Source organism: Engystomops pustulosus, chromosome 5 (genome assembly GCF_040894005.1).
Source record: "Engystomops pustulosus chromosome 5, aEngPut4.maternal, whole genome shotgun sequence".
NCBI lineage: Eukaryota > Metazoa > Chordata > Amphibia > Anura > Leptodactylidae > Engystomops > Engystomops pustulosus.
The window spans coordinates 190,022,436-190,034,547 of NC_092415.1; the positions used below are offsets into that span (position 1 = coordinate 190,022,436).

Sequence of the window (12,112 nt, forward strand, 5' to 3'; positions counted from 1 at the left end):
TCTTTGGAGGAGATTTTTATAGGTAAAAGGGCAAGATTAAGCATAAAAGAGGGAATTCTAGAAAGGACATTTTATACCCTACCCCTCAGGGCTTTCTGATAAACCCAGAAAACCCCTTTATTTATAGCTGCTGTGACTCCTTGCTCCCCTCCGCATATAACTTTATCAGTAAATTTTGTTCCTATGAATTCAGCATGGTGAATAGCAGATAATAATGAAAGAGATGGGATGATCAGCATCAATGTAAATAGAGATAGAAGCACTTCTCTTATATATATATATATATATATATATATATATATATATATATATATATACATATATACAGTATATATTAAAGTTTTTTGTGTGCAAGGACATAGAGTGACCATTTAAATCCAATGATCTAAACTACTTATCAGGTGGTACTTACCTCTCCCTGATCCCCTGCTGCTATGTCCTGAAGGTATTCCGTCTCTTATTGATCTATACATTCTACAGTACATAGGAAATGACTGCAGATGCCTGCTCAACCAATAGCAGGCTGTGATGTTCACTCTTGCTCAGTGATTGGCTAAGCCGGTAACTCCAGGCATCCCCTATATATCCAAAACTCCTGAAGGTTAATTTTTTTAATAAAACAGAACAGTAAAAGAACAGTGCAAAAAAAAATATTCCAGATGTTTGCAGATGTTTTACTTGTAAGAGCACATTGAAATAACACTATTCTTCACATTGCAGGTGTGCGCGCGTGTCTCCCGATAGGTTCGGAGATGTGCACGCACATCTGCAAAGTGAGGAATACAATTAAAACATTAAAAACAGTGAATACAGGACCATTTAAGTGCAGGACACATTGAAAGAACAATATTCTTCACATCCAGATGTTCGGCGCACATCTCCTAACTTAGCGGGAGACACGCGCGCACACCTGCAATGTGAAGAATAGTGTTATTTCTTTGTGTTCTTACAAGTAAAACATCTGCAAACATCTGGAATATTTTTTTTTGCACTGTTCTTTTACTGTTCTGTTTTATTAAAAAAATGCTCGAGTCTCCCATTGACTTCAATGGGGTTCGTTATTCGAGACGAGCACTCGAGTATCTGTAAAAGTTTGTCTCGAATAACGAGCACCCGAGCATTTTAGTGCTCGCTCATCTCTAACTAGGACCTATCTTAAGAACAGGGGTCTGCTGACTCCCTTTCCACTGATGGGTCAAACAGAGAGTGTGCTGCGCATACGCTCCTGTAGATCGAATGGTTAGAGGCTGCGCATGCGCAGAGGACCCCCATTGTTGGAATAGGTGCGAGTCCCAGATGTAGGACCTGCATCTTTCCTCTATTTATGACATATCCTGTGGATATATCATAAATAGCATAGATAGGAAAACCCCTTTCAGTGGAGGACCAGGCACTGCTGGAACTGAAGCAAAGGAGGGATAGGTTAGAGGTCAGAATCTATTGTAGGACTTTTTGAAATGGATTTCGCCTGTCATGCCCAAGCATCCACCCAGATTCCACTCAACAATTTTGCCACTTATTTTCCCACTTCTGAACAGGCCCATCTCTCTAACTTTATTAGCAATAAAAACTTTTTTTTCTGAAGATAAATTGGGTGGAATTCATTATTGCACCTGCGCTAAAAAATTATGGATTTGTGAAGAAAAAAACAATAGCCTGCTGACATATTTATCAAGGCTTTTAGACCATTTTTTGGCACTTTTTTAATTCATCCAACAAAGGGGACATGGTGTGAACAAAAGTGGGTGGGGTTGGGCGGGAAATAGTCCTTCCACCAAAAAAAAATATATGGAGGGTGCTGCAGTTAAAAGCAGGTCTAAAAGAAGAACTCGACAGATTCATCATCACGATGGTAAATCTGGTTCATGCAATCCTGCGCAACATTATTTAATTCCCCCATTGCCTATACATATTGCTTTTCCCGCTGTACTCAATTTTTCCAGCTTTGTATTATCTCTTCAAGTAATAAAATCAAACAGCTCTGGAAAAAGCAAGTCAGAAGTGACTAGTTATCCAGGCTGGACTGCCTACTGGATGACGCTCATCCTACGAGTCTGCCACACGTTGCTGGTGGGGATATGGAATAGGGTTGGATTGCTCGGCCATATTGAGTCTCCCGGAGGCATACATATTTAATTTATTGTAATTGCTGCACAGTTGATATTCGGAGGAACTCTCCGGAGCACAGATGAGTGCACAGCGACAGGGGGTATCCTCAGGATATCATCTGCCTACATCCAAAAGCAAACTATTACAGTGTCATGCATGGAAAATGCTCACAGGGAAATAATTAGTCATGGAAAAAGGAGGATGAGGGTTTCAGAAAATTAGTTCATGCAAAGCACTCAGTAAGTATATGTTAAGCTAGCCCGAAAGGCCAAACATAATGCTCGGATGGAAAAATTCTTCTAAAGGCAGAATAAATATATAAAAAAATCAAAGAACTACATAAAAAGGAGTGATTTATACTGGCTTGTAGGAGTCATATTTTCTTTGTGCTAGTGAAGTCTACCAAAAATACAACATGGAGTCCCATTTATTTCCCATACAGCGCCATTACGGGAGGAATAGCAGCACATGTCGGTGTCCAAAAATTAGATTATTATTGGAAAATCCAATACAAATGCCGTAAATGTCTTCTAGATACCAGTACGAGCCTACACTGGCGAGACTGGGACTAAGACTGGGACTGGTGAGAAGAGCATCTCTCACCTTGAAGACTCTGTATTATAAAAAACCCATTGTTGTAAAGGGACACTGTACAAAACATCATTTCCCCTTACTGCCATGTTTTAATACTGATTACGGCAATAAAAAGGTATAGAATAGTAAGCGCAAAACATTCTGAATAGTCAAGGAAATGATCCAACAGTTTTAGTGAAGGTCAAACAGTGAAGGTCGAACTATACTGTAGGAGAGTGAATTTATCAAAAATTCACTTTGCCAAATTATTTTAAAATAAAGCACCCAGGGCCATGCTGGAATGGGCTCCCAGAGGTCAGATAGAGCTTCCACCATTTTTGGCTCTTGAAATGGAGCCCCATAATCGCTCCATTTCTCTAGCATCTAGTCCATGACCATCTAGTCCAAGTCCATGACCACCTCTAACTACAAAGTGTTTAAGGGTTCCTCGCCTCGCATCATCGAGTATTCAACATTTACGTATAGTGCACCCTTTAGCAATATTAGCTTTTCCGTCCTCAATGTCTAACCTCTTAGCATCCCAGGTATCTAATGGTTGGAAGGGTAGGACAAGCATGTTTCCTGCCCCTACAGTGGCAGTGATGGAGATAGTTGAGCACAGCTTTTAGCAATCTCTGACTGCTCCTGAATGAAGCGGCAGGGCGTCTGCTTGTTCTTCCGCTCCACCAATCAGAGAGCTGGAGGTACCGTTCTCATAATCTCCAGCTCCAATCCCCTCTGCAGAGGGGATAACTTAGATACTTGGGACAGCCCCTTAAAGGCATACATTGACCTATACCGTGTATATGTACATCTAGGTACCAATGGCAGCAAAGTAGTACAAAGAATTGCTGTCACTGGCAGAAGTTCATCCAACATGTGCTTCATAGTATTGCATATTTTTGTACAATCTGGTACAATGAGCTTACAATATCTCTTAGGCCCCTATTACATGGACATTGTGGGGACCTATATCCGGCCACAAATTTGAACCCTGTACATACTTGCCCATAGGTATCTATGGTGCCCGGCCGCAGTACAGTGAGCAGATGTGTGTGCCACCATACCGTACTGTGCACGGGAAAAAGATAGAGCATGTTCTATCTTTTCCTGTGTTTATGGCCGGGCCTAGCTATGGAGAGGGGAGGGGTGAGGAGAGCTCTTCCCTACCTCTTTCCAACTCTTGGCTGTATGCTAGCCACAGTACGGCCGGGCGAGCATATGTCCATTCGAAAGAGGCCTTAATCTGTTAATTTTTAGTGGTTTTCCCTACAACCGCCTCAGTCTCTCTTCTTATGTTTGTAGATGGCCAATTCCAAGTTTCCAACACTAAAAATCTTCTAATTATCATTGGGCCGAACAAAGGTCAAAACTTCAACTTTAACAACCTTAACCTATTCATGAAAATTGTTAACTTGTTAAAGTACATTTGTAGCACTATACTCTATAAATCCCTTTTAGACAACAACCGAAAGCATTTTCTGGGCTGAGAACCATTTTTATTTCCTTCTTCTTCAAGTCCCTTATTGATGAAGGTTCAACACCTACCACCATTTAAGTTGAAACTTTCACCGGCGATGTCACCGGTGATGGGCAGCATTCTGAATCATTTCAGTACTGTATAAAATTTGACTTCACATTATCAGCAGCTTGTAGTGAGTCCCGAGGGAGGGGCAGATGCAGCCTGTGTGTGCCTCTGTTTTCTCATGCATTTGTCCTCTACTCCACACCATCCCCCTCTCTTCCCTGCCTGCTCAAAGCATATGACAGGAAGTGGAGAGGGGGAAAGGAAACTTAGACACATGTTGCAGCTGCCTGTCCCAGATGATTCACCACACATTGCTGGCAGGGAGCCAGGTAATGTGAAATAAAGTTTTATAAACTACTGAAACAATTCAGAATGCTGACAATAGTATTTTTAAAATCAGCATTGCACAGCTTATTGGAACCTGTCACCAGCTAAAAATGACATTCTTGGTGACAGGTTCTGTTTAAGTAAATACTTAATACTAAACATCAGATAAAGCAATCTACTTAAAGGGAACCTGTCACCAGGAGACCCATTTTTAGCACTCCCCCAGTCCCCACAGAGCATAGTACATACATTGCCAAAGTGTTTTTGCATAAAAAATTGGTTTTACAGAAAAAAAGATATGTTATCTTGTACCTTTCATTAGCATCTGCTGTGTGACTAGGCAGTTGCCAATTGGGAGGGGCTGGAAAGGAGCAGTTTCCCCCCACCCTTGGGAAACATGTGACCTTTTCAAATATATGAATAACTCCCCACACTCGAGATTGGCTGTAGAGGAGCAGGGGGTGTGGCTAAGTCAAGTGATGGGTGTTTTCATATATCTGAAAAGGTCACATGGAGAAGCTGTTTCCCAAGGGTGGGGGGGGGAACTGCTCCTTTCCAGCTCCTCCCAAAAGGCAACTGCCTAGTCACACAGCCGATGCTAATGAAAGGTACAATATAACATCTTTTTTTTCTGTAAAACCTATTTTTAATACAAAAACACTTTGGCAGTGTATGTACTATGCTCTGGGGGGACTGGGGGAGTGCTAAAAATGGGTCTCCTGGTGACAGGTTCCCTTTTACGCCCTATCCGCTATAAAGCTTCCAGTACCAGAAGTTACTGGTACCTAGAGTACCTCATTTTTGTTAGATTATGGTGTTCAACCCAAACCAATCTGATACTGATGACCTATCATGTATCCCTAGTTTGGTAAAACCTCTTTGACAAAATTACTATGAAAAAGTAAATACTTTTTTTTGTTTGTTTTAAGATCAAATTCACAGGGGAAACTAATTTATGAATTTTTTTGTCGCTTTGAGAAACGGCAAACAAGAAGCCTTTAAAAAAATTCATTATTTGATAAGAAATCTTCCATAAATAAATAAAGTAATGAATAATTCAACCACTTCCCCCTATTAATCACACCCAGTTCTAATCTCTTGGAGCCAGACAAGTAATCATCCTGTCCTTTAAATATCCTCTTTATACTAAATAACTTCTTGTCTTTTGAACTGAAATTTCGACAATTTTTTCCCCCTGTATTAGAAGTTAGAACTGCGAGGCGATGTCTCATCTGATTATCCTTCCTACAGAGCACAATTTCTGCCCGTGGTAATGTGCAGTTTGCTTCGAGGGCCGTGAACATCTTTCTAAATTAAATTCATAGACTGTCGGGATATGTGTTCAGAATAGAACTCTATTACGTTTGTTGCTCTAGATAACAGCATCGGAAACATAAGAAAAAAAAAAAAATTTACCGGAGACGTTATTTTATGCTTTTAGATGATGATAATTTACCTGGAGAAAATATTCCATCACCGCTTCCTCCGGGCCATCCAATAATTTCTCTCATTTTCTTCAAGGTAACATATTCTAAGAGTACAAATACGGGAGCAATTTCATAGGTGAACCTGGGAAAGGAACGAAAGAAAATATTACAAAAACTTATCAAAAAAATGAACATTTTAATTATATTAAAAAAAATAACATTCACATATTGAAATAAAAACAGAACAACATTTTGTATAAGGAATTCAAATGTTTTAATTTTTTTATTATTATTTTCATTTATTTTAATTTTTTCAAATAATGTTTAATTTCTAAACAAGTTTTAATACATTTTAATGAATTTTATAAATGTTTATAAATTATTATTTTTTTTTAGATAAAAGTGCCTTATAATTAGAGGGGAGCAGACCCAACATTCGGGTTCGGCCGCCCATCCGGCAATATGTCCGGATCACCTGGTCGAACTCAAACATGTATGTCTGTATCGCTCATCTCTAAACCGCTAAACAATACTGTATGTAGTTACTTATAGCAGCCACAAAAAAGGATGCAAAAATTCTAAAGTTTTATAGTTGGTTACTTAAAGGGGTTATTTGGTCCCTGATCAGTTTACTTTTTTAAATTATTTTCATTTATTTGAATTTTTTTCGAATAAATTTTAATTTCTAAACAAGTTTTTATACATTTTAATAAATTTTATACATTTTTATAAATTAAAAAAAAAAAATAAAAGTGCCTTATAATTAGAGAGGAGCGGACCCAACGTTCGGGATCGGCCGCCAATCTGGTAATATGTCGTGGTCACGTGGCCGAACGCAAACATGTACGTCGGGACCGTATAGCAGCCACAAAAAAGGATGCAAAAATTCTAAAGTTTTATAGTTGGTAACTTAAAGGGGTTATTTGGCCCCTGATCAGTTTTTGACACCGCAAATACATAATCAGTATATGATCGCAGGGGTCTGACTACCAAGACCCCACCAATCACCAGTTCAAGTATATAGTGGGCTCTGTTTACTCAGTAGACACAAACAGATACAACATCCCTTTGTGACACTATATTGGAATATTGTGACATCTGTGCCTGTAATATACGGCAGAAGATGCACTGCTGAGTGTAATTTTGTAGTTAGTTTGCATTTTGTCCTGCATTAGACTGATCTCTGCCTTATTTCACTCCTGGCTCTCTTACTTGTTTTCCACTAGACTCGTCTGTTTCCTGCTGACTTTTTTCTGGGGTGAAGACAGTTAAGCTAGCTGTCATGGACAGATGCCATTTCCTTACAGCACACATATCTTCTAGACACATCCAGTGAAGAGGGAAACACACATCAGTAGCTACAGGCTGTGCAAAACTACCAGTCACATCCATGCTTGGTTTTTACGGGCGAGCAAAAGTTCCTCTCCAGGTACTTATAATACTAGTGCTATATTGGACATGTGGCAGGAGGACGGCAATGATACAGATTTAGCATTGGGGACTAAAAGCTTTAAAATTGACCAATCAATTATCCTAATATGTCCCTATACTTCTAAATAGATCTCTAAACTAAAAATAATATATAAAAATGTAAAAAAAAATGTAATAACCAAACAAAAAAAAAAAGGGGATGTCATTTATCTTGAGCGTAGAAAATTTCTGCACGTCCTCTTTTTTGTGGAGGTGGGGGGGGGGGTGATGTTTTTGTTTTCTTTTTGGTAGTAGAGTATAGTTTTTTGTGTTAATATTTCCAACTTTTTGCCATTTTAAACATCACCATTTAGATTCTAACCATAAATCTAGTGCAACACTAAAAAAATTGGATGCAAACTTTTGCATGAAGGGCTAAAAAGTTACAATTTTTTCCATAGAGATGAATAGAGCAGAACGGTCATGCGTTACCCTCTTCTCCAATAATTTCGCAGTGTGACGAGGGGTCCAACTGAGGTAACTGAGACCCCATATGACCCCTCGTTTTTGTGATCTGTGGGGTCTCATCACTGAGACCCCCACCGATCAACAAGTTAGGCCCTATCCTATGGATATTGATTTGTGGGAAAACCCATATCAGCTTGAGTGAGGATAGACTGCCTTGGTTTGGAACCGGTTAGGTTATTTGTTAAGAGACTTTATGGCACTGAATTAAAAATCCATTAAAAATGATGGATGAAGAATTTCCGGCGGGAGGCGAGATAATGGAAACCTCAATGGAAGCCCTATTATTCCATTGTCGTCATTATAGTCTTTTGGGCACGGTTCAGTAACTTATCGGGGGCTTCTGCTCCTGTCATAGGGCTCCAGTGCTGATGTGACAATACAGGAGCCTAAACCTAAATTATATTCTACAAGAGACGTAAAGCGCAGCTAAGACACTATATAATACAAGATATGTGCACTGCGGCAGAGTGATATACAGCTCAGTCATGCCTGTAATTATTACTCTCTGTAATATCATCCTAATTACAGAAATCACAGTGACTCCTCAAAGAGTGTCAGAATATCTGTGCGGCAGGGAGACAATGGGGCAAATTTATCAAGCTATCTGAAAGTCAGAATATTTCTAGTTTCCCATGGCAACCAATCACAGTTCCCCTTTAAAATATTCCTGAGCACTGGTAAAATGAAAGCTGAGCTGTGATTGGTTGCCATGGGCAACTAGAAATATTCTGACTTTCAAATAGCTTGATAAATCTGCCCCAATATGTGAGAAAACACAGCTAAGAAATTCTTTACCGACCCCCAAAAAATTACTGTGACATCACTGTGTATATTATTCCTGGGGTCAGGAAGTAGAGCCACCTTGCAGGTGTGCTGAGGCTTATAGCCACTGATGCTCCACTAGGGGATTCTGGGAAATATGCAAATAAATTTTCCAAGATGGGACAACCACACCTCTTTTGCTTCCTAGTTAGGAAGCCTCTTTAGTCTGACTCTGACTTTAACCACCATTCCCAAAACTGATTTTGTCACAAATTTTCAATCTGAAAAGTCTGTGTCACAATCGCCCTCCACTATTGAAATTCATGGGAGGAAGAATGGCCTGTATTCTAGACAGAACCTGGGCAGAGCATGTTCAGAGCATCAGTCATGTTGGTCCAAATCCACATTACAGAACCTGACTGTGGATATTGAGCCTGGATGTTTTAGGATGCAAAAATGTCACAGTACAGGAAAAATACACATAGTGATGTCAGATAACAGAGAAAATACACACAGTGATGTCACAGTGCAGGGATAATACACACAGTAATGTCACAGTACAGGGATAATACACACAGTGATGTCACAGTACAGGGATAATACACACAGTGATGTCACAGTACAGGGATAATACACACAGTGATGTCACAGTACAGGGATAATACACACAGTGATGTCACAGTACAGGGATAATACACACAGTGATGTCACAGTACAGGGATAATACACACAGTGATGTCACAGTACAGGGATAATACACACAGTGATGTCAGAGAACAGAGAAAATATACACAGTGATGTCACAGTACAGGGATAATACACACAGTGATGTCACAGTACAGGGATAATACACACAGTGATGTCACAGTAAAGGTATAATACACACAGTGATGTCACAGTAAAGGTATAATACACACAGTGATGTCACAATACAAGGATAATACACACAGTGATGTCATAGTACAAAGATAATACACACAGTGATGTCACAGTACAGGGATAATACACACATTGATGTCACAGTACAGGTATAATACACACAGTGATGTGACAGTGCAGGGATAATACACAAAGTGATGTCACAGAACAGGGATAATACACACAGTAATGTCATAGTACAAGGATAATACACACAGTGATGTCATAGTACAGGAATAATACACACAGTGATGTCACAGTACAGGGATAATACACAGTGATGTCACAGTACAGGGATAATACACCCAGTGATGTCACAGTACAGGGATAATACACACAGTGATGTCACAGTACAGGGATGATATACACAGTGATGTCACAGAACAGGGATAATACACACAGTGATGTCATAGTACAAGGATAATACACACAGTGATGTCATAGTGCAAGGATAATATACACAGTGATGTCACAGTACAGAGATAATACACACAGTGATGTCACAGTACAGGATAATACACACAGTGATGTCACAGTACAGGGATAATACACACAGCGATGTCACAGCACAGGGATAATACACACAGTGATGTCACAGTACAGGGATAATACACACAGTGATGTCACAGTACAGGAATAATACACACAGTGATGTCATAGTACAGGAATAATACACACAGTGATGTCACAGTACAGGGATAATACACACAGTGATGTCAGAGAACAGAGAAAATACACACAGTGATGTCACAGTACAGGGATAATACACACAGTAATGTCACAGTACAGGGATAATACGCACAGTGATGTCACAGTACAGGGATAATACGCACAGTGATGTCAGAGAACAGAGAAAATACACACAGTGATGTCACAGTACAGGAATAATACACACAGTGATGTCACAGTACAGGGATAATACACAGAGTGATGTCACAGTATAGAGATATTGCACACAGTGATGTCACAGTACAGGATAATACACACAGTGATGTCACAGTACAGGTATAATACACACAGTGATGTGACAGTACAGGTATAATACACACAGTGATGTCACAGAACAGGGATAATACACACAGTGATGTCACAGTACAGGAATAATACACACAGTGATGTCACAGTACATGAATAATACACATAGTGATGTCACAGTACAGGGATAATACACACAGTGATGTCCCAGTACAGGGATGATATACACAGCGATGTCACAATAGAAGGATAATACACACAGTGATGTCATAGTACAAAGATAATACACACAGTGATGTCACAGTACAGGGATAATACACACAGTGATGTCACAGTACAGGGATAATACACACAGTGATGTCACAGTACAGGGATAATACACACAGTGATGTCTCAGTACAGGGATAATACACACAGTGGTGTAATAGTACAAGGATAATACACACAGTGATGTCACAGTACTGGATAATACACACAGTGATATCACAGTACAGGGATAATACACACAGTGATGTCACAGTACTGGATAATACACACAGTGATGTCACAGTACAGAGATAATACACACAGTGATGTCACAGTACAGGGATAATACACACAGTGATGTCACAGTACAGGGATGATATACATAGCGATGTCACAGTACAGGGATAATACACACAGTGATGTAATAGTACAAGGATAATACACACAGTGATGTCACAGTACTGGATAATACACACAGTGATATCACAGTACAGGGATAATACACACAGTAATGTCACAGTACAGAGATAATACACACAGTGATGTCACAGTACAGGGATATTACACACAGTGATGTCACAGTACGGGGATAATAAACACAGTGATGTCACAGTACAGCGATAAAACACACAGTGATGTCACAGTACAGGGATATTACACACAGTGATGTCACAGTACAGGGATAATACACACAGTGATGTCACAGTACAGAGATAATACACAGTGATGTCACAGTACAGGGATAATACACACAGTGATGTCACAGTACAGCGATAATACACACAGTAATGTCACAGTACAGGGATATTACACACAGTGATGTCACAGTACAAGGATAATATACAAAGTAATGTCGCTTTACAGAGATACTATGAACAGTGATGTCACAGTAGAAGAATAATACATACAGTGATGTCACAGTACAGGGATAATACACACAGTGATGTCACAGTACAAGGATAATAAACACAGTGATGTTACAGTACAAAGATAATACTCACAGTGATATCACAGTACAGAGATAATACGCACAGTGATGTCACAGTACCGGGATAATACATATAGTGATATCACAGTACATGGATAAAACACAGTGATGTCACAGTACAGGGATAATACACACAGTAATGCCACAGTACATGAACAATACACAGGGATTTTACAGTACAGTGATAATACACACAGTGATGTCACAGAACAAGGACAATGCACACAGTGATGTCACAGTACAGAGATAACACACACAACACACAATGATGTCACAGTACAGGGATAATACACACAGTGATGTAATAGTACAGGGATAATA

General features: G+C 39.5%; 1 protein-coding gene across 1 annotated transcript in view; it reads right to left on the minus strand.

The window, feature by feature from the left end:
• The window catches only part of GAD2 (glutamate decarboxylase 2), a 65,956-nt gene that overhangs the window by 36,268 nt on the left and 17,576 nt on the right, over window positions 1–12,112 (minus strand). The window contains exon 6 of the mRNA XM_072154119.1: window positions 5,994–6,106. Coding sequence (XP_072010220.1) covers window positions 5,994–6,106 — 113 coding nt within the window. The remainder of the gene's footprint in view (window positions 1–5,993; window positions 6,107–12,112) is intronic.